The sequence below is a fragment of the Buteo buteo genome, chromosome 10, assembly GCF_964188355.1.
Source record: "Buteo buteo chromosome 10, bButBut1.hap1.1, whole genome shotgun sequence".
NCBI classification, from domain to species: domain Eukaryota; kingdom Metazoa; phylum Chordata; class Aves; order Accipitriformes; family Accipitridae; genus Buteo; species Buteo buteo.
Genome location: NC_134180.1, coordinates 5,001,956 through 5,025,866, shown reverse-complemented (window position 1 = coordinate 5,025,866; position 23,911 = coordinate 5,001,956). Strand labels below are relative to the sequence as shown.

The 23,911-nt window shown below is 47.0% G+C and overlaps 1 protein-coding gene across 2 annotated transcripts; it reads right to left on the bottom strand.

Annotated features, from left to right (window-relative positions):
- Nucleotides 1-1,320: 1,320 nt before the first annotated feature.
- BTBD2 (BTB domain containing 2) lies at nucleotides 1,321-23,658 on the bottom strand. 2 transcript variants are annotated; one of them, XR_012651942.1, is made up of 9 exons: nucleotides 22,970-23,658; nucleotides 16,567-16,686; nucleotides 13,087-13,243; nucleotides 9,193-9,298; nucleotides 8,220-8,417; nucleotides 5,186-5,334; nucleotides 3,377-3,464; nucleotides 2,195-2,341; nucleotides 1,321-1,617 (listed from the first exon to the last, which is right to left on the bottom strand). XR_012651942.1 is itself a non-coding variant. In XM_075038161.1 (9 exons), the coding sequence occupies exons 1-9, from the start codon at nucleotides 23,623-23,625 to the stop codon at nucleotides 1,456-1,458; spliced, it is 1,827 nt and encodes a 608-aa protein (XP_074894262.1). In that variant the 5' UTR covers nucleotides 23,626-23,658; the 3' UTR covers nucleotides 1,321-1,455. The 2 variants fall into 2 exon arrangements, 1 of the variants encoding a protein (XP_074894262.1); XM_075038161.1 differs by having other exon boundaries at nucleotides 5,142-5,334.
- Between the last annotated feature and the right edge of the window lie 253 nt (nucleotides 23,659-23,911).

The window sequence follows — 23,911 nt, the reverse complement described above, 5'->3', positions numbered from 1 at the left end:
CCGTGAAGCTGGTCAGGCAACCACAAGCACGAGCCACCCCCCTCCTCCCCGGCAGGACAGCGCCTTCACTGCCCAGCCACAGTCGGACCTGCTTATGGGGAAAAGCAATCGGCCCCAAACAGGTAAGAAGGGGGCGTCTTCAAGATTACCAAGCCCAATGGCCCAAAGACAAGTGATATTTGCAAATACCACATCTTCCTCCTGTGCCTGTCCAAACAGGCAGACTGTGCAAACATATACAGGCAAACAGAGAATCTTTGATGTTTTCCTAAACTGTTTCATAAATCCTCATCCATCTGCTGTGTTATTAGGTAACAGGCAGTTGCATATCAAGCCTCTCTTCCTATTTCACATCAGGGCAGAAGGCTCTGAAGCGGCCCAGGGCTGGGTTAGCAATGCACAGAAACAGAGAGAAAAATGCATTGAAACGTGCATGAAAACAGCAGCAATACACAGGAACGGGGGGCCAGGTGAGGCAAGTTCCCTTGCTTGCTTCAGCTGACAAACCCCAGCACTATCTGCGAAGGACTTGATTAGCACAGTAACACCTAGTACAGGTACCCAGCTGCTGAACGCTGCACGGGGGTTATCTGAGGAACACCCATCATTTGAAACACACTACGGAGTTTGAAAGAAGCATCACCAGGCCCCAGCACAGCACACTGCACACAGGGGAGGAAAGAGCCTGCCCGGCCAGAGCCACTGCCCCTTCCCGACTCCGCAGGGCCACGGGCCGTCCACAGGGGAGGTCAGTTCGCTGCCACCAACTGCCCAAGGTAAAGGATTGTCACAAACTAGTGAGAATAGCATGAAAACGCCGCAGTCTCTCCAGAGGCGCTCTAGTTTTGAGGTCTCCCTCAAGACCGTGTAGTGCTGAAACAGCGAAGCCTCAGGGAAAAGGCCACTTTCTGTAACTTTTTGAAGGCGGCCGCACGTGCCGTGGCTGGCGGGAAGGAAGGCGCCAGGCACGGGCTGGCCAAGCCCCGCCGTTGCAGCGGCGCTGCCGGGCAGGCATGGCAAACCGTCTCGCCTCGACTGCTGAGCTAGAGCAGAAGAGGATGGGCCACACAGCCCTTGACCACGTCTTTTTGCAGGATTCTCTCCTCACAGCAAGTATAACCACAACCAGAGCCACTCGTTTCCATGCTTCTGACTGGTGGAAAAGCATCTACATTCATTACAGTCAAAAAAACGCATGTTGTTAGATAGGATTAATCAGTAAAGTGAAAAATGACTAGCCACAGACAACCTACAATGATACTGGTATACCAGTTAGTCTGGTACGTGATAGCAGCAGAATCACTAGCACAAGGCAAAACATGAGCTTTGAAATGATTTTACTGAGACCTTTGGCTAGTGTGGCTCCAATAGGTGTGGTCAAACTCAGCCAGAAATTTAGTTTGGAAGGTCACGGGGAAGAGAACAGAAGAGTCCAGAGCCAGCTCCGCAGCTGCACTATGTGTAGAAGATGATCTCTGGGATTTGTCCATCCTCCACAGAAGTGCCGTTGTTATTCCCAGCCGCGTAACAGAACGTAAAGCAGGTTTTGGCTCCTGTTGTTGGTGATTCATGGATCACTTTGCGCAGTCCTTTGGTTCCATAGTGGGAATCTGGACCCTGTGATGGTCACAGAAGACAAGAATAGATCAAGACAGGGATCGCAGCCCCGCAGGACCCTGCTGCCCAGGCACACTCTGGGAGGTTTGGCCTCACAGTCTGGCCTGAAGCAATGAGCCTTGGAGATCTCAGCACCTCCCTTTTCTTTCTGGTTCTTGCACCTCAGGTATTTTGAGCAAAGTTCTCGTCTCTGTCAGAACTTAACACTACATTTACCCAGATCTCAACAGTTAAATATCAACTTTTTTAAGCCACTGCAGGCAGGCTCTGGATTACATGCCTGCAGAACTGACAGTTTATCTGTATACACTAAAAGAAAAATCCCATCACTTCATCACTAATGCAGCCTGTTAGTTACCGTACACTTGCAAGACAAGTTAAAAAACAACTCTGAATGCTGGTGGTGAACGTGCTCATTGCACCACCAGGTGAAGGACTACAGAGCAGACCTTCGAAATTACACTACAGTCCTTGAAAAATGCAGAGCAAGAACCATGTTGCACTGAAGGGACTAAAGAAGCCTGCTTTCACCTGTTTTTATCTTGTGTCTTCTAGCCATGCCGCCCCAGTACAGTACCTTTAGAGTAGCACATGCTGTATAGTTGACGTTGGGTAAAATTTCAACAGGCTCCTTGAACATGACCCGGAACGTGTTTGATGATCCGTCACAGCTGAACCCCGTGTCATTCTGCCCCAGGACTGTGTTACTGTCTGTGTGGATGATCTGCAAGACACGTGTTAACTTTTAACCTGCACAGTTAGTTGAACACTGCCCTGCACCAGCAGAGGTGTTATCGCCTGAACTGGACTGAATCTGAGGGACTCAACAGTTTGACCACCCCCTTTATAACTGCACTATCCCATTACTTATGTCTGTCTTCAGTGCTGTGATCACACCAAACAACTGTGGGCTTGGGTCCCAGACAGCCCAAGACAATCCCTCCTTACCCTGAAGCCTGGCAGAGGACTGCAGGCCAACGTTCTGCGCTTAGATCTTCACTTGCCTTTCTCCTCCAAGAGCTCAGGGGCACTAGAAGGAGACCCTGACAATTATGGAAGAAGTGCTGACAGACTGTGCTTGTCACTTCAGCTGTGCTGTGCTGGGGTAACTTCCCTGGGGATGGTTCTTCTCAAGTGATCCAGACTGGGGTTATGTACGCACATCCAGAACAAGGCACATAAGATTTCCATAAGCCACCCCACTCTTTGAACATGATCATGACAGAGTTCAGACAACCGAGTCTCCCTCAGTCCTACTCGTCATCTCAAACAGGACACTGATGATATGAGGCCGTGCATCAGCACTGCACAGGCCCAGCACAGACACAGCAATTGCTTTTTTCTCTTCCTTTGTTGAATCATGGCTGCTGCACTGCATTTGTACAGCTCGCAGCAAAAGACGATCAAAGTACTATTGCAGCACCCAACTGTTGCCAGCCAGAATTGGCCTGGCCTGCTCGGCGTGGGAAAACATGCACAGCTTCTTCTCAAACTGTGTCACAACTCTCCAAGACGTATTTTCAAAGGCTGCGAGCGGACTTCGGGAGATACTGCAGTGACGCATGCAACGGGACGTTGCATAAAATCAAGAGCAATAATCCCTCTTATCCCCAGTGCCCCATCTGGCCCTCACCACATCTGCCAACCACACTATCTAGAAAACACAGTCCCTTCTAACTTAAGATTTTGTTACATATTCACTAAAATGTATAAGTTAGTCCCTACAGCAGCAAATATTTTTAACATAGTAAAGAATTACCTGTATATTTACTTGGTAATCCGTTGGCCCATGTATGGATCCATATAATCCAAACCCAACTACAAATATCCTTTTGTTTACTGAGAACCTGCAGGAACAGATCAGGAAAGTCGGACCAACTTGCCACTCCTGTATTGTTTTAGCACAACGATAATACACAAATATCTTCACTCACTTTAATTTTTTACCTATGATTTAATCAAACATGCTACAGTTTTAAGTGCAACTCTTACTAATAACTGAAATCCTTTACAGAAACCATAATTTGTAAGCTTACACCTTTGACTGTCCTAATGGGCTGGCAATAATTTTGTTTGCTCATGTAAAATACAAACCTGCACAATCCCATCACTGAACTTCAGAGCCCAGGCTCAGAAAGCGTTTCAAGGTTGCGGTGCAATGTCAGCATCCAAAAATGCCAGCCAGGCAAAGGCAGGGTAGCCTGCAGAGCATGGAATAGTGCCCACCCTCACAGCAGCAGCAGTCTTTCCAGCAAGGTAACAGAAAAGACCACTTAAAGTGTCATTAGGTATTTCACTGCTGTGTACTGGAGGAGAATTGTCAATGTGCTTCTGAGTATTTGCTGGATATGGCTGCACTCAAGATTTACCCAAGAGTAGAAAATAAGATTCAATAGCTCCTGAACGCAGGAATCCCTGCTGCCTAAGGCAGCAAGGGGAAGCATATTCACCCCACTGCCCCACTACAGCTCCACCTTCTCAGGTAGCAGAAAGCCTCAGTGCCTGTCAAAACTTCCAACATAATTTCTTCACCCATCCACCAACTCTTTCAGTCCTGCATGTTTCAAGAACAAACATCTGCAGGAGGCTAGAAGCCACTGCTCTGCAACCAGCATAAAATATTCAGTGCTGAAACTGCACACAAGCCTTGCTGAAGACTGACCCTGATGCTGCCAGCAGCAAAGTCAAATACAAGCTCCAAAAAGTCTCTGAACTTTAGATCTGAGAGCAGTAAGTGTTTGGAGCTAGCAGCTCTTCCAATTACAGTCTCCTGTAAGGGGGTGAATGGATCAACAAAAAGGCTTAAAAATTTTAAAGAACTGTATTAATGCTAGTCCTCCTTCCACTCAAGACAAAGACGAATTGGGAAATAACTACAGCTTTCTGATTACCTCCTGTCTTGCTCTGATCGCTTGGCCACACAAGGCTTGCAAACCACCATTTGCCACACCACACCACCACATCTGTCACCACAACTGGGCTTTGCTGTTTCTCTACAAGCTTAGGTCTGAACAAACTAGATATTAGCAGAAAAGCAGGCACAGCAAGCATTTTATCCTAATCCCTCCCTCAAATAGGTAAGATTAAGGGGCTACAACAAGCCACATTTACACTTACAATAAGGCAGGGAACCAACCTGATGGAGCACTGGTTAGTCAACATACCCAGGCACAGGAGGAAGCCATGAGCTGCCTGGTGACTCCAACTGCTACATGCCCATACAGCTGCAAGAAGCCACTTGAAAAGGAGAGAAATAATCCCCCAAGAGGCCTGTGCTGGAAGGCCACATTTGCTGGAAACCTTTGCCAATACAGAAGCAAAGTGGCAGCCTGCAGCTGCACATGCAGGTTAATGCATTAGGCGATGCTTTTGCCCAGCAAAACACTTTCCCTTCAGGGTTCACACTAGGGTTTATATGGTGTAAGTCAGGGTCTAGCATGTAACCTTGCGGGTTTAGGTCTAGAGTAGGCTCAAAGCTCAGTAAACATGAATCTATCAGCAGCAGAATTAGCAGAGAAGCTGACCTTATCCTGTCACTAGTCCCACTGTACCCCCAGCGGCTCTCCACCTGCTGGAAACGGCTGATGCTGCATTCCTTCCCCCGAAGGCAGCAGCGTGGTCTGTCGATGAACTCCACCCGTGGCTTCGGGTTCACTGTGAAGTGGAGAAACAGGCTCACCACCTCCCGGTCCGTGAGGATTCCCGACTGGGCAGGCCCTGCAGAGGAGCACAAAAGCAGCGATGCTGTCAGCCTTCAGAAACCAGAAGGGATCTTTTGGGGGTTTACATGGGGAGGCAAACTTGACTTGCAGCTAAGAGTGGGCCAAACCCACATCACACATGGGATCTCGCTGGTGCGTCAGGAAGTTAAATCCCAGACAGAAACGTGCTGCCTGCCTTTTATTTGCACGCCAATCATGGGCCGCAGAGCCTCTGTACGGAGCACGTACGTGAAACGGCGATTAAGCGTGCAGCTCTGCAGAGCCAAAATGCATTTAGCCAACAGGACTGGTTTAAAAACCTAAAACATGCAGCTAATCCTTCCCCCGCTCCCTCAGGAAATGGTAATACTGGTAAGAGACAGGGATTTTCACACATCTACACCACTATTTTATAATATTACTGTTAAGACACCATGAAAGCCCAGGAGGGGGTAGTGGGAGGAATGTCACCTGGTTACCATCAACTTAGAAAGTACAGGAGTATTTTTCAGTCAAGACAAAGGTGGTTAAACTCACGCCCTGCTTTGACTCCCTCCTTCCCTCAGGCATTTAATCCCTGCTTTGGGTTTGTTTGGGGTTTTTTTTAATACCTTTATTGTAGAACCCAGGGAAAAATGCCAGTGATTTTTGCAAAAGTTCAAACACGTTCTCACCCTTTCTTCAGTAACTATAGACGTTTTTTCCCAAAGTGATGCTAAACTCAAGCTTTGGAAACTACTTTGAATACTTTCAAAAGTGGAACCAGGTAAAAATTTGTCTTTTAGCCTAATAGTCAAAAGCTGCTCTGCATGTCTGTTTGCAAGAGGGTTTTAACAGAAACAAGACTACCACATACTGGAGAAACAGCAGCATTAATGTGGGAAGCAAATGCCTAGCTACTTGTTGGTCCAAACCGACTTGTAGCTGGTTAAATTCAACACAATACTACGTGGGCCAAGGCTGCAATAGGTAGAGGTGAAAGAATTTAAGGAAGTCGACTGTTAACAGATAAATGAGCTTACGGATACTTTGCTCAGCAAAAATTAGCCATCATTGATCATGCCTAAACTTATCCTGTGTTGCTGCAATTCAGTTTTCAAATGTTTCAAATTACTTGCTCTAAGGGAAGGGAGTGACACATTTGCCAGTTAAAACATCTTCATGCAAAACTCCATGTTTGATACCAGATTATAAAGTGGTGAAACCACTGCCTGTAAAGATCCTTTTTTTTTTTCTTCTTTTTTTTTTTTTTTCTTTTGGGAGAGGGGGTGGAGGGGAGTGGTTTCCCTCTCCTACCTCTACTGTGATCACCAAAGAAATCAGTCACTCAGAAACTCAGAAAAAGGACAAAGCTGAAGCAATTCCAAGGTCATCCCTTGTTTAAGGAACAGCTGACCAAGGCACCCTCTCAGATTTGGGGTTTCTTTTGTTCATCTTTTAGGTTAAAGTGGATGGAGAAAACCTGAAGAGCTTCTCTCAAAGCAAGAAGACTAACCAAAGATCCAAGTCAAACAGGCAGTTGTGACAGTATGGGAAAGGACATTGACATTCCCAGCTCAAAGGCTTCAACCCAAATATGCCAAATTAACACATTCCTCCCAGTGAGGCAGAATGATGCAAGATCTGAAGGAAGGGTTGCAAGAAGCAGTATCTACAGAAAAATGCAAAGCTTGGTATACACAAACTACTCTGATGGCTGTAACGCTATCCAGGAGGAGGATGCTCTCTCCCATCAAGCCAGATCATAAGCCTGTGATCTGCTGCAAAGCTGCTGTTTGACATGATGCACACCAAGGAATGGAGCGTGCCGTGTTTTCACCCAGTGCCAACACAAAGGAAGGTTACCCAGTTCAGTTGAACAGACCCCTGCCTCCCTGACCAAGCTGTTTATGAAGAGATTCACATCCCTAAGACTACATCACAGCTGTGACAGGCAAAATAGAAAGTGAGAACCAAGTTTTAAGCACAGATTTACTTCTTACTAATATCCCTCTTCATCTTGAAATATGTACATTAACTGTTAATAAGCTGACGACATCTCTGCCTCGAGAAGTGATTTGCAAAGGAAGTGTTGTCAGTGACCCCTTTTGCTTCTTTGTACACATAATTGCAGCCTAAAACAAGTTTCAATTTTGAAAATGGCTCCACAGTGTCTTTCAGCATGAAAACTATTTAAGCTGATTGCCAGTTTTCAGTCCCTGGAGAATCACCAGAGTATGAAGTCAAAGACCACAGGCAATGAAAACAAAACAAAACATATCTTTAGTCAAAACTGCTAAATGATTTAGACATCTTTGTAGATCAAGATCTGAATGTAAGCTTGAAAAATGCTTTGACACACAGACTAAACAATGCCAACCCTGCACCTCAAAGAACATTTTAAAAGCTTTTTCTTTTATGGGGCTCTGCTCTGAATGGCATCCACAAGACACAGTCAGCACCACCACTGGATTACAGGCGGCAGCAAATACAGGATGGGGAGAAACATCCTCATTTCTCTTTGGGTTACAGGCTACAATCAACACCAATTATTTGCAACTCCATTAGCTTTGTGTAGTTTAAAGCTTGGAATAGTTAGAAAGGAAAGCATGTGAACCCCTGTTTGGATTGTTGCTCTCAGCTGAATGAGAAAGTAACCACCTAAACATACTATGAGTACAGTCGGCTATTATGCGACTTGCTCCTACGTGATGGAGCACCACAGTCCTTAAAACAAGAGTGAATGATCATGGATGAAAATAGCATTTACAGAATAGATTTTGTAGATCAGTGGGAATGGGGGATAATCTCAAATTTAAATTACTACAGGATACACAGAAAAATCCATTTTCATGTACTTGATCCTTTGCAATTCAGAGAAAGCAAAGACCAGGGTTGCCAGAAATGCCTTTGTTCAGTTACCTGCTGCAAACTCCTCAATAGTCATCAATGGGAAGCGGATAAGAGAAAGCGCTTTGCCCAGTACTTTCCGCTTGTTCTCTGGAATCACCTGAAGTTGCTGCCGTTGACACTCAGCCTCCGACCAGCGAACCACTGCATTAAACAAACGAACCTCCCGGATCCCCAGGGTATCCCTCTCCAGCACCGCAACCAGGGTGTCTGCAAGGCAGGACAGATAGTGACAACTTTAGGCACTAACCCAAATCACCCCATTTTACCTAGCCAGAAGTACCCTATGTACAGCCAAGGTAAGTAAAAGAGAAGCAATTGAAAAAACAGCATCTCCCAAAAGTGCTGCCTGCAGCCTCCAAGGAAGACATATCTGCATATTCCATAAACAAGGAATTCAGTGCAGCAGCAAACAGTGCCCATTTAATTGGCATGTTAATGGAAGTGCAGCAGAATGAATTGCAACTTACTTTATGTGAAAGCCAGAAGGTTACCCGTGCCTTACCTCCATAGTCCATCTCATTAGAAGAAGGTTAAAGTCTGAATTTTAACGTTTATTAACTGCGCCCAGCAAGTTTTGAAACTGCATACGATAATTAAAATAGCCAGGTCTTGCTTCCAAAAACACAACACCTTTTTAACTCCAAAACCTGACAAAGACTCAGGAGACAATGCCAACTCCACAAAAGAAGGCAAGTTACACCCACCCAAAACCTGCCAACATCAACAGTGGAAACGAGTTTTATATCATGCCCAGAAAACTCAAGTTGCACCAAAGTAAGCAGATTCCAGGATATTTCTGCAAGCAAGCATGCTCTTTTGCAAATGCCTTGTCTCTAGCCACTTAATGCCAGAGACTGTCCGTTCAACACAGTGCTCCAGAACAGCAAAGCCACAAAAAAGAACTGCCAAGTATTAATCTGTAATAACTTCAGAGGCTAGCTTGTTATGAAAGCATGTAGAGGGAGGAGGGAAAAAAGCTTACCGAGATCAATGTCTGTAAACCCCTCCGCGTTGATGGCATCTGATGTGTTCTTGTCTATGTTCTCTAGGCAAAGGCTGGCCAGCTGAGGCTCATCAAAAAGTCTTGCCTAGTAATGAAGAAGCAATCGTTAACACAAAAGGTATTCTAAAGTTTACACTAAGTAAGAACCCCCCCTTCTCTCCCAGAGTCCATCTTCATTAGCAATACTATGCCTGACTGCATCATGAATTCACTGGGCTGCAGCAGTCTTTCACAAGCAGTTAAGCATGACGAGGCAAACACTAGAAAAATCTGCATTTGGCATCAGTTCTGTTCTGGCTGTGCATGTCTTCAGGCACGTCTTTGTTTTAACATCACATCAGTTAACGCGGCTATAGTGCTTTCTAGTGCCATACTGACCATGTCAGCTGAGCATGGGTAATTTTTACTACATCGTTTTTATATTTAGAAGAAAGTTTTGCCCAGTGACCCCAGGCCTGCTCACTCTAGGAATATGCAGAGACAGCTTATTCTGTAAGAACATAGTCACACTGATCTCATGTATTAGCAAAAACGCCTTAGCAGGCACACTGCTTGCGTCCCCAGGAGACGTGCAAAACCCTGTGGGTACACAGCCTGCTTAGTGCGTTTGCATGTTTTGCACAGAAACAGCTACTCTAATCTAGTTACCTTAAAGAATTCCCCCCAAAATAGGGTACTATTCCAAACAAAGCCTGCACATAGCTTGGAGAGTTGTTCAGAATCTCTCTACCCAACTTAAGGGCAGTCTCATAACAATTTCACCACCACTTCAGGTCCTCCTGGACCGCCAAGACATGTTACCAACCCTATGCCTAGCATAAGCAGAAATGAGGTGTGAACACACAAAAGCCACTAAGACAACCTCTCATTTCCAATGCTTTGGTTCTGCTATTTAGGAAGGAACTGCCTTATCACACCTAGCATTAGCACAAGACTACACTGGGACTTGAACTCACTGCCACAGGTTAAGGTTTAAAAATTGTTTGGGCTGGGAATTCAGTCACTCATGGAGGCTACCACTATCGAGCATCTTCTGCTTCACCCTTGCTCATGGGCTGCAGAGCTCAGCAAGGCCAACCTTTGATGCTGAGACCTCAAGTGCAGAGAGCTGAAAAAAGTCTCCCTTTTCTCAGGTACTAGGGAAGCTTCAGCAGTCATCACTCCAGGGGCTGGAGGATTGCCAGTGCCTTATACTCTTGGCAACCAAGAACTGTGACTGACTCAGACTTTACTACCGTAGTGGCTCTCTTTTGACACATGAAGGACTTACGTTACACTCGCAGAGCTCTCCCCCACAGCGGCTTTAGGCAAGCTATTATTTCTTTGTTGATCAAAGTGACATTTGCATGTACGTCTGGCAATAAAGAGGATCAGGGTTCACTATGAGGCACAATCAATTAGGAGAGCTATTTGCCACCGACATTTCTGCCAGAGATTAGCAGTTGCTTGAAACGCTGTCAGTGACATAGTTGCTGGACCAGCAGGATTCAGCAATGATACATGGAAAGGAGGTTTGGGGCTCCACAATCTTAAGTCCACAACCTTAAGCCTGTTGGGACATGTTTTGTAGAAGATGCCTCTCAGGTCTGTAATTGAGCGTAGAAATTGTCAATTTGTTGCAGTAAGAGCAGAAAACAGAGGCCGATTTTCACACTGAAGGACCAGAACCAAGAGCGTTTTGAGAACAGATGCATTAAGTGAGGTGCCTCGTAAAGCCAGTCATTGAGATACAGATATGTGTCTCAAAGAACACCAGCCTCAAACATTTTAGAGACGTAATATACTGCAATAGTGAATATAAACTAGATACGAATCACCACTGATAATTAATCATAATGGTTAAGCCACAAACAAAAGGAACCAGGAAAGCCTGTCTCCATCTGGCATTTCAGCTGCCCCAGTGCAGCTGACAGAGTGCCAGGCAGTATCTTGGTTCTGATATCTGAAAAATTAGGACACCTTCCTCTTTGCCAAAGAAGGACCTTTGTGGCTTGTAAGGAAGTCACCATGAACCTAAATGCTACCTTGCCAAAGCTGTGAAGTTGGGTTGCAGAGACTTAGCATGCAGCAAAAATCCCTGCATAAAGAATACCACCAAAAAGCTGACACCTCTAATCCTCATGAGGTGATGGCTAGCATAAGATGCCTCTTCAAAACTGCAGCCTACAGGAAGGATCTCTCCTCAGCTCTTGGATAACACCTTCTGATCTTTCAGACTGAAGGCTGCTGAACTCAAAGAATGGGTGAGCTGCAGCCACAGAGTTACAATTGTCCCACCGCGCATCAGATGGGAGCACAGATTTGGCTACTGTCATCCAAGCAAGAATCCTTAAGTCCTGAATTTTCCCCAGGGAAGCGCAGTGTGGTTCCCCTCATGTCTCAGAGGCTGCCTCACCTGTTTATGGCATGGGGAATAGGGCCAAGTTAAAAAGAGGATGTATAAAGAGGGACAGGGGGTTTTGCAGCAATAGCTGAATCCTAGCAGTGAAGGGTATCTACAACAGCAATGTAACATAGAACTACTTTAAATATTTGCATCAGGTTCTCAAACTCAAAATCCCAGCTTCATCACAGCATACAAGCAAAGAGCTCAGCAGCGACTGCTTCAGGCCAACACTGCTTCAATTTCTGCAAAAACTGTTGGTGTAGACGCTGCCACCAATGTGGTAACTACAGAGCCTGAAAGATGCTTGTACTCCTGACAAGGAGGAAAAAAGCCAGCAGACAAATACACTGGGCAAGACAGGACAAGTCCCCAGAACGAGACCACCTTAGTGCATTGGTTCCCAAGTCAGGGCAGCTATGAAAACTCCTCTGCAAGGTTTTTTTAACATCAGAAATCATGGCAGCTTTCCTGAGCTGGCTGATCGGAAATAATCCTCCAGAGCTAGTCAAAAGTATGCCCATTCCCTAAGGGAAAGAAACTTGCACACACAATGCGTATTTGTGTCTTGTTCCTACACCACCCAGAACAGGGTGTGCCTGGCAATGCTATACGCACTGGAACACACAGGTGACAGCACTGTGGAAGTCACTGATATGTCATCAGCTGTCAGCAGAGAGGATGGCAGGGACCAGAAAGGAAAGATGGGGCTAGGAAATTGAAAGGATAGTGATGCCAATTTAATCAACCCGCATGCAGATTCTGATCTTCTCCAAAATAAGCAGAAGTTGTAAACACTGCCTTCTAGTTTGCTGCTTAGAAGAGTCAAATGGAAGATGGAGGAGTCCAGCCCTTGTAGATCAGATCAGAGGGCCACAAGGATGTGCAACCGGCCTCACAAAGAGTCAAGGAACACAGCTGCACTGAAACTCCAAGTCTCTGTGCCTTCAGTACAGTGGGAGGGTGAGCTTGAACAGGCTGAGGAACAGATCACTTTGTTCCTCTCCTAAGAAAATAAACCTAAGCACTCATGGAAAAGCTGCATTTTCTTTCACCCCCATTTCAGGGAAACTATTGCAAAAAAGCCCTTCAAAGAATGTCTGGCCAGCTAAATACAGCAAGCTTTGCACAGAGAAAGCTTATTACACCAGTCCTGAATCTGAACACGTGAAAATCCTCTCATTTCACTTTTCTTCTTGGCAGATGAAATTTTTCCACCCTGTTAATTTCTTCCCCAGCTCACACTCTGGAAGCAATTGCCTGCCACACAGAAACAGAAAGCAGATCTGAAATGGCAGCAACGTTTGCTGTATTTTATTGTTCTTTGTAAGAACCTGCTCATCAGCACTAGACTCCTGTAAGGAAGAATTCAAAATGACACAGAACTGCTCCATTTTGGATGATCAACTCCATAACACTCAGAAAACTTCTGTTTTCCTGTTGTGATGGAGCTTGCTCAAGGGACTTAATGCAAATGATTGCAAACTCACCTGTGTTAACAGCATGAACGCATTGTCTGCTCGGAGGTTTTTTTTAAGAAACTCCACACAATGAGCTTCAAGGGCTGGAACTGCATATTTTTTAGCTGTGTAAAGTGTTGTCATAACAGTCTCTGGTCCAATCTGAACTTCGTCTGAATAAAGAAATCTGAAAACATGCAAACAAACATTGCTCTGGTGAAGCCAATAAGATAACAGGGTAAAAACCCTTGCAATTCATAAAAAACGTTTGTGCTTCTGCCCATCATCCTGACCCCATTTCCTATACTTGAAAGATGGAAGGGTTTTCACATCCTTTACCAAAACACACATTCTTTACAGTATAACTTTTAATGAATGAAATAGCTGGGATATCTGCCGAAGCACCTCAAACTGCCTCACATCCCACAACCAGTGAGCTGTTTAGCCTCCCACTTACATTAGGCTAAAACAGTCTCTGGACAAGCGTACCCCTTAAAATTAATATTTTTGGCTGTTGAGTTGGACTAAACAAGGACAAAAATTCAATCCTGCCTGCCTACTTCAGAAGAGAAGCTCCATTTTACATACTAATTCAAATGTGATCAGAAGCACTCAAACATATACATCCACTGCAGATAAGGTGTTTTATCCATACCCCACTTTCCCCTCATCTCTTCACTTTATATACTGAACTGTTTCATTTCATTATACAGATGTTAAAGTACAGCATGCAATACAACTTCAGCATAAAGCAAGAGTTAATTGCAATGAAAAACAAGGACTGCCACACTGCTCCCAAAGCATCAGCCTTCACTGTTAGGCCAAAACAAGGAAGTACATTCATACCGCATGGAAAAACAAAGGTCTTCATAGGAAGCCTGACCGAGCCTCCTCATACCCAAGCATGCTGATTAGAGACAACAGGAACTGACAGGCTGAGTTCAGTAAAACCAGTTACACACTTGATGTTAGTCCTAATCCCATGCAGAGTTTTTGTTTACTGTTTTTCCTTTAACTAGTCGAGCATTTGCCAATCAGGACCTGAAAGGCCTGAAGCACAGAGGTGTAATATTAAGTGTCTTAACTGTGCTTGGCATTCCTATTCCACAGGAGTATTTTGGAAACTCCAGCAATTTCTTCTGCATTTCTCACATGGGGGCACAGCAACATCTCACGTTGCCGCTGTTCCTAGAGGTTTCATGCAGCAGCAGGACTCTTCTAGGGGGATGCCAGGCAGCATCCCCGTGGAGCGACTTGCTGTAGAGCAGCAGTGGAGCTCCCGGTCCTCTAGCTAGAGAGGGCCAGGATGCAATTCAGGGAAGCATAAACAGGGGGATTCAGAGGAAGGGAAGCGCTCTCATTGCTGTTGAAAGCAGGCTTTTGTGCTGTTCTAGAGCATCTGTTAATAACAGCATCGAGCCACAGGCTCATGAATGTATTTTGCACACATCCCTTTGCCAGTCCTATTTTCATTAAGTAATCCTTTTTATTACAAGATTAAAAGAACACAGTTGCTCTAAAAACAACTAGTTCTATTTACTGCAATGACTGTGTTAGTATTTATTTTTACAGTAGTCCAAACAGTGTGCACTAAAAGGGATAACAAGGGAGGCTCAAACTGTGAAAAACTATAGTATCAATTTAAAAGAACATTTAGATTATAACCCCAGACAATTGAAAATGTTCTTCGGGTTACCATGAAAGTAATAATAATAATAAAAAAATGATCTCTTGCACAATTACAGCAGACCTATTAAAGGCCACTAGACCACAAACACAGTCACTATCTAGTGTCCAGAAGGGACCTTATGCTGAACATTTAGGATGGGCGCTTTGTCCCTTGATAAGCACCTGATCCTACAGCATTAGGTCATGGCTTGGACCAAGTCCAGAGACATATGTAAGGATCAGCTGCCATTTCAGATCAGCGTTTGGAGGGACTGGTTTTACTCTAGGAAGGTTCACACCACGTACTTGGAAAGCTTCCTACTGGAACACAGCACCCAAATTTCCTTTGGCACATTTAAGCTCTAAGCATTTTAAAGGTGACAGCTCGATTCTAGACTTAAGCATCTAAAATATGACTGGACCACGTGCACAGCTACTGCAGCATAACTGCAGGCTTCAGAGGCACTGTGATAACCCACACACAATTTCTCCTGTACAAAATATAAACATTTCTGTTGAAATCCACCTAAACTCATCACTTTAGTCTTTTCAGATGATGGTTCTCTTCCAAGACCGTATTGTTTACACAAGTGCTGAAATCTCAGCACTGGCAGGGAAACAACATGCCTTTGCCTCTAATTCACTTGATATTTTAGCCTCGCTAAGTTTTAAAGATAGATACTAACTCTGCACTCCAGAGACATCTACCTGGCTGATAGAGAGTCATATGCCATTTAGAGGGATTCCCCATGTGCTGGTGTCTGCTTCAAAATGAGCCACAGGGGAGGGGGCTAGGGGCTCCCTATTATTTCTGGCCTTTCATTCTAGTGAAGATCAGTTTTAAAATCTTCTAAGACAGCACAGTCATGACCGAAGCACTTTTTGAAGGTAAAGCAAAAAGTATGCCAAAGCTATATATAGTCATTGTTCCCAATAGGAAGCAAGCAGGGAACATGTCAAGAGCACAGGACTGGAAACCCCTGGAAGTAGGTTACAGAAATCCTATAGAAATGGGACAATGACTTTTCGGCATACATTCAGGACTGCTGCTAGATGTTATACAGCACCAGCCGAGCTTAAAGAAATCAGTGAATAGGATGTTACAGCCCCTTCCTCCTCCTTCCCCCAGCATATGTAGACTTACAATGCGGGCTGTAAACGTAAATTCAAAACCAGCTCTCCGAAAGAATAAAACACGCACAAGGGGAGATACCTTACAGAATGGCTGACATTGATTTCATATCCTTGCTTACCTGTTATAACTTGCTCATTTGCCCATAACCTAAATGAGCTCCAAGTACTTGTAACTTACAGAGCTTCAGCAGGATTACTTTTCCCCACTTCTCTCAAATAGCATTTGGATGAAATCAAACCAATTCACGAATGAGAATTTATGAGACAATGTCTGAACAGGTGAGTATCAACTTAACTACAAGGGCCAGCCCATGCACTTATTCCAATTGCTAACCAGAACACCTCACTATTGCTGCATTTGCATGGTGTAACCATATATAACTACATATTTACAAAATTATAAACTATCCAGTTTAGTTTTGCCCATACTGCAGATCAGCAGCAGGAAGGCATATTCATTTAACTATTGCTAAACCAAACCTGGAGCAAGTCAGCTATTTTTGTGCAGTAGCTACACTAGACTTTTACCCAGGAAAAGAGGGATTTAACACCAGCATTTATACACCCTTGAACAGATCAACAGAGGCATTTTATTTAGAAACTTAATGATCTCCACTCTACAGAACAGTTCACTGCTTTCATTAAAAATACCCTTCTCTACAATAAATCTGTTCATTCCAGTTATACTGTACATTAGAAGAAGCTTACTTCAGCAGAGCTAGGAAGGCAGCAGGCTCCACATCAGGCAGCTCAATCTCTGTAGAAGTTGTGGCCATTCCACCATTAAACATCGCATCGAAGACTGCACTGCCCACAGCCAGCACAAACCTAACATTAAAAAACAAACAAGCAAAAAAAACCTTAGGTTAAATCATATTCACTTTCCAAAAAAATCCCAGGCTAGTTGCTATTCCCCAAGGCAACCCCCAGGGAAAGCAAATCGTTCCTAGCGTTAAAGCAAAAATGTTTTGCAACAGAAGGGAGTGTCAGGCTTTCCGTCAGTTTACTGCAAAAACAACAAAGCTGCAAGCAACTTCATTTTGAGCCCTGTCTCAGTATACAACACAGCGATGGTTCCCCAAAGGCAAGATTTTGGGCATCATGGAACAGAATACGTGCAGCCACTTTGCAAAGTCCTCATAAGAGCCTAGTGACCATTCACTAGGTTGAGAAGCTAAGAAAAAACAAAGTTAAGGAACTGAAGTTCTTCCAGTGAGCAGAAGCCTTGGTGCAATTTCCCGCAGTCACGCACTGAAAACACTTACGGAAAACTTGTCGCTGCACACTACCCATCCTCCTCCCTTCTCACCATAAGCCAGGAAGACATCCTGGGTGACAGCAGAGCAAGCTCTCAAACCATGCAAATTGCACCGGCAGCTGCGGACACCAGCACCTCCTGCAGCACCCAGCACCAGGGAGCTGCCTTCCCTGGGCACGCTGCTGCCTCCTTCCATGCAAAACCTGCTTCGGGCTTAGTCTAGAAGGCAGACAAACCCTCACTCAAAGCAAACCGTCACCGTTAGGTGCACACAAACCCTTTTCGCACTGCTGTGAGTTTACATGATAATTACCAGCAAGAGGCATGTTATCAGCCCTAAAGAAATAAGCAAGAATTCCCACAAACCAGGTTTGAGACCAAAAATAATATTCCAGCGCTCCCATGTAAACAAGATGATTTCCCTCACTGATAAACACCAACTCCTATTTTAGGAGGAGGCATAGACCTGGGCTGCTGAGAGGCCTGTGTATATGTAAGCTGCCATACCTGCCTTATGCCTTAGAAAAGCCATTTTGAGAACTTCCATTGTTTGAAAATGCAGAGACGAGTTTTCCCCAGGAAAGCAATCTTGCTCCTGGTGTCTGCAATCAAGCAGCTCCCTGAAGTTAAATACAGCACAGGCCATGAAGATCACAGCTCAGCAGCATGGGGAAGCAGAGGAGACCAAGCTGCAGAAGCTGGAAAGTTCAGGGGCTCTTGCTGCAGCAGAGTTTGACGCACGCTTCGACAGAGAAGCATCAAGAACTGCAGGCGGAAAACCGTACAGGACAGAAGGCACAAGACAGAAACCTCCAGTACTTGGACCCCAAGGAAAGCCCACCACTAAAGGGGAATTTCAGTTAGATTTTTCTGCAGTAGGAAATTACACAGAAGCCTTTTTCTTTTCCTTTTAAACAAAATTTTTCATTTTCTCGCTTTTCACTCCCCTCCCATCCAGAGGAGGCCTTCCACGGACACAATAGAGTGAAGCGCCATGGACATGCCAGGCTTGTTTGCTGTGACGGACTGTTTGGCTGACAAGCGGGGTTGTATTGTTCCTAATCAGTTAAGAGAGCTAGGGACAAACCACAGTGGTTACAAAAAAAGTACACACATGCATATTTCTATCAAACAGTTCTGAAGAAAAATGTCAAGAACAAATAAAAACCCATGTTCGCAATACTGGAATTGCCAAATGAAGCAAAAATCCTTGTTCCTACAAAAGCAGTGATGGTGGCAAGACAATCGCAGGCATTATTTGCTACTAGAAATTAACATATATGAAAATTTTCGGAGTGCAATTAATTCTCACAGCCAGCACAGTATACATCCTCAATGAGTGGACAGCTTTCAGAAGCTATTTGAAAAGGGCATTCATTTAAAAAAATCTCTCAAATTTCTGCTTCCATTTCACTCAGGGACAAGGCAATCTAATTTTTTGAAACTGCTGAACCCTAAAGGGATCCCAGTAGGTGCCAGAGAGATACACAGGACTCCAAATTTTAAGTTCCCTTAAAACATTAAGGGAACAAACACAATTAACATAAGAAAATCCCTCTCTCTTCACGGTGTCTTCTTACTCTTGCTAAAATGAACATTTAAAGCTATTCTAAAGACACTCCAGGAAAAGCAGGGATGTGCACCGTTTCTCCTACACAATCCAATAGTTTTCCCCAACTGCACAGGTCTGCAGAAGGAAAAGATGGGGTTTGTTTCAGATGGGAGAAACACAACTATTAATCCAAACTGGCAGAGTAATAGGGCATACTTTCTTTTCCCCTCCTATTTTCCAAAGCACTGTAGCAACCAGCGCACAGCAAGCCTCTCTCCTAACCCCAAGGAGCGCTGCCTGATGCAAACATGCAACTCTAAAAAGGAAAATGCAGGTACCGTAAGCCCAGTGTAGTAACCCACCTTTGTCAGAGGAATAATTCAAACAGAGGGTTATCTTTAAACAATGGCGCAGTGGTCAAAATGAAGTGACCTACTGAAAGGATGCAGAGAAATGACCAAAAGCATAGCAAAAGAACTAAGAAGGCAACACTTGATTTCTCGTTATTCCCTCTGCACAGTGTTAAGAATCAAAGTAAACTGACTAGCAGCAGTAAGAGTCACAGGAACTTCCATGAGGTTAATAATTCGATTTGTCTTCACGAGGATCCAAAATTGACTCTGAAGGCTTTTGAAGGCCTGCAAGAAAGTGTCTTTCATTCCGCTGCTTATGGCTTCCTACCCACCAATTTTCACTGCTTCCTTGTTCACCTCAGCATCTTCACCTGTCACCTAGTTTAATTTGTATACCCAACAGCCCTGCTCCCTTTCTAGACACTGCGGTAACACCAATAATAAAATAAACCACTCGAGAACCACGACTACCCCACTGCTGCATACCATCTCCCTCCTCCATCCGCTCCACTGCAGAGCAACCTTAAAATATCTATTCCAGAAGAGCTGGCACAGGAACAGAGCAACACATGATGTGCTGGAGCTCAGTGAAACCATAGGTGACAAGAAGCTAATGAACAATGATCGTTTGCTGGCTGCATCCTTCCAGCACAAGGACTAGAGACACCAGATGAAATGAGCAGGAGGCAGGTTCAAAAACCCCCAGGAGAAGCTCTTCACACGCAACCCCAGGAGCTGAGCAATGGGACATCTTGGCACACAACACTGCAGGTACTGCAAGTTAATATGCATCCAAGAAAAGACAGGACGAGGTCAGAAAAGAGACACTTGGAAACGGCAGCCAAAAACCTACTCAGACTGTCCCCAAGCTGCAGATCTCCCGGGCTGGAGTATATATACACAGGGGTGCATCACCACACACTTGCCCTGTTCCCTTTTGGGCCATGTTTTCTGGCCAATTAACAAGCTTAATTATCACACCCATGCAGATCCTGGCTGATGAGGTTTAGATGTTTCTAATCTCACTGATGTTGTGCTCGATGAAGCAGATCTGGAAAAAGACAAAACAAACTGTTCCCTCTTACTTCTGGGCCTAATCGACGCATTGACCTTGGCCACGTTAGCATTGTGAAGCTTCGAGGCAGCCTGCTCGGTCCAGCCTCGACATCAAAAAAAAGTAAGGCCATTCCATCTTCATGGCTGATTCAGCAGCAAGAGGGAACGAGCTCAAGGCGCAGAGATCAAGCTTGCTCCAGGGCAGGCAAGCAACTTCTGCAGGGTCTAGAGCCTCCTGAAGGTGGCAAACGTCTGATCTTCTCAGGGCTGCAGATGCTTCACAGGACAGATGCTTGGAGAGATGAACCTTCAGTCAAACCCAGCACAGCCACTTATGCCCTTTATCTACAAACATAGCTTTCACAAACAAAATCAATGTTTGCTCTTAGTTGCCATGCGAGATATCTATTGTCTGCTTCTACGGCTTTATACGAACTGCTGAACTTGCCAGACTCTCTTAGAAACGCACCTGAACCTGCAGCTACATCACACTCAGAAACCTCCTCCCTGCACCACCACCACCACGCATGGACAACATTGCTTGCGATCGCTCGGCATATATGCCGTTTAACTCCCTCAACCTACAAATATGCCACCTCTGCTCTGCTCCTTCCTGGAGGAGCCCAACCAGGGAGCAGCTGCACTATCACCTCCAGCTCCTGCAGGACTGTGACTCTCAGATTATTTGTGCTAATCGGTTGGCTGCCAAAGCTGGCGATTTCTAATGCACCGTGCAGCATTATCAAAGATGACAAGTAAGATATTACAGACCACTCCTCCAGGCACTACTAGCTGCTGTCCAAGAACCCTATTTAGGATATGCTCCTACCGCAGCCACACTTTATACCTGGCCTGGTCTGAAAATTAACACAATAAAACCAGACTGTAGAAATACTTACCTGCTAGCGGTGCACTATTTTATAGACACCTAGCATCAAAGTATGAACATCTGCCTTTGGTCACTGAAGCAATACAGTGCCTCTCAAATTAAATTCTTGGTTGCTTTGCGACTCAATTCCAGCGCAAAGTATCTTCTGCTGTCAGGCTGCTGTGGGAGAACTGAGCACAGAAGGGGTCTGGGTGGTTTTATTTTAAGCTCTCTGCTTCTGAAATAACCACAGTACTTCATGAATCATCAGGATATCCCAACTGTAATATCATACAGGCAAGTTTTACTAAAATCTATATAATCCATAAGCAGGATGTCACGGCATGACACACTCTATTCTATCTTTACCACCCAGAGCACCAGATGGATTTCAGAGCAATTAAGCAGCATTTCACTCTGGGGCTATTTTTTTTTTTTTTCAAAGCTTCATTTATTTTCCATTTATTTCTGGGCTGAACATTGCCCGTACCCACCTAGCAAGCCTAGTTCTCAGAACAGAAGCAAGCTCACTCAAATACTAATTAAGCTTCAAATTATAAAGAGCAGAACTGCCACCCTAAATGCTCAAACCAGCCTAGAACAAGCGTGTTTTGTTCGGGAAGCAAGAGAAAAAGGGAAACCTGAAGGGGAAACTTCCAGGAGTGCGAGCACTTACGAGAAAAGCAATAGTTTGAAATAGTTTGGAGTGAGGCTCCCTTTGCCAAGCACCACTTCTAAGTACACCAATAAGCCTTCCCCCACCCCCAATTAAAGCAGGTCCCACCTTCGAGCGAAAGGCTCTTATGCTTGCTGTTGGTACAGCCGAGCAGCCCAGGAGGCGCTTCCCAGAGCGGTAGGGTGCAAGTGGCACGCATCAAATCACCGGAGCTGCCCCAAGCAGCAGCCAAATGTCAATCAGCCACATTGGTTTTTTTGCATTATCCAGGTGGAGGCAATTCCCAGCTTCTCAGCCAGCGAGCAGCTCAGAGCTGCAAACTCTTAAATGGCAGCTCGGCCTTAAACGTTAACCTTGACCGGTTACCTCACGCCCAGATGTCATTCTTGATACAACTCTTCCAGAATCATGGGGTTTGTTTTATAGCAGTGGATTACCCCCAAAATATAGGGCTTCAGAAAAGATTCAAATAAAGGTTATTTTTAAAACAAAATGTTGCAGCAGAAATCTGGTTTCTCAAATCATCGCTCTTTCTTTTCCATCCCCAACGCTCTCACCGATCCCTGAATCTGTCGGCAGAGATCAAGCACTCTTGGAGACTATTCCTCCTCTCCCCCACGACCCACAAAACCAAGGATTGCTTCCAAATGAGATCCAGGGATTTGGGGTTTTTCCCCACTGCGCTTGCCCCGATCGCACCTACCCTCCAGGAAAACCACTCCTAGCCGAAAGCTGGACCCCATCACCCAGGCTGGTAACCACAAGAAGAAACACGACATTGATCCGAGGGCTGGGAGAGATTTGGGGCGACAGCGACCGACCACACCGAGGGGTAGTCGCCTCCCGACATGTCAAAGACCGATCCGGGGGAGACCCACGCTCCGGATCCCGATGCTGCCCGGCTCCCTCCGTCCCACAGGGGTGTCGGGAGGCCGAAGTGGAGCTGGGCCTCGCTGAGGCCGGCGCATCCCCCCGGGCTTGGCCGCTCCCGATGGCGGATAAAACGCGAGGTGAAGTTACCCGACACCCCCCCACACCCTTTCTCCTTTCATGAGGGAAGCACAGAAGCCCAAACCCTGCAGAGGGTGCGGGGGGGGAGAGCAGACACCCCACGGCAGACCCTCACCCACGAGGGTGAGGCCCGGGACCCCCACCACCTCGCAGGGACCCCAGCGAGGCCTACGGGCAAACCCCCCCACCTCCTCCACGGCCTGGCCAGGCCGCCGCAGGGCCCGGAGCACCCCCACGGCCCGCCTATCCCCCGCAGCCCACCTCGGTCGCCCGGGTCCCCACGCGTGGGGCACCCCCCACGCCGCTCCCCCCCCTCTTCCCTCCCCGCGCGGCCCACCTGTGCGCCGGGATGCGCTGCGAGCCGCGGCCCTTCCCCACCAGGAAGTGCACGTCGCTGAGCACCTCGTTGTTGAAGAGGAAGGCGAAACGCTCCTGCACCGTCGGCTTCGTCGCCTGCCAGTTATAGACCGGCTCCCGCTGCAGCGCCCCGCCGGGGCCGCCCGCCCCCCCGCCGGCCCCCGCCGCCCCCGCAGCCGCCGCCGCCGCCGCCGCAGCAGCCGCCGCCGCCGCCGCCGGGCCCCCCGCGCCGCCGCCGCCGCCGCCGCTCGCCGCCGGGTTGGCAGCGCCGCACTGGTTGTAGGTGAGGCCGGGAGGCGACGGGGGGGCGCCGTTGGTGCAGGCGGCGGCGGCGGCGGCACCGTTGCCCGGCGGCGGCGGTGGCGGCTGCGGGCAGGAGGAGGAGAGGCCCCCGGGGCCCCCGCCGCTCCCACCGGCCGCCATCTTGTGCGGCGGAGGCGCAGGAGCGGGCGGCGCGGGGCGGCGCTGCAGCAGCACCAGCACCAGGAGCGGCGGGCGGGACACGGCGGCGGGCGGGAGGGGGGCGGCGATGGCGGCGGCGGCGGCGGCGGCGGCAGGGCGGGAGGCGCCGCCGCGGTGGCGGCGGCTGCCGATGGTGCTGGTGCTGATGCAGAGAGCCGGGCAGCAACGGCGCATGGGGCACGGCGCGGCGCCGCCGCCGGCCGGGCTCGGGGGGTGAGGGGGGGAGCGGCGGAGGTGGCGGCGGCGGGGCGGGGAGAGGGCGTGGGGCGGCGGGGAGGGAGCGGGCGGGCGGGCGGGGCCGGGCCGAGCCGAGCCGGGCAGGCCCGGGGTGCGGAGCGATCCCTGAGGGGGATGAGGGGGCCATGCCTGAGGGGCAGTTCTAGGGGGCGAGGGGAGCGTCCCTGAGGGGCAGTTTGAGGGATGAGGGGGCGATCCCGAAGGGGGCAATCCCTGAGGGGCA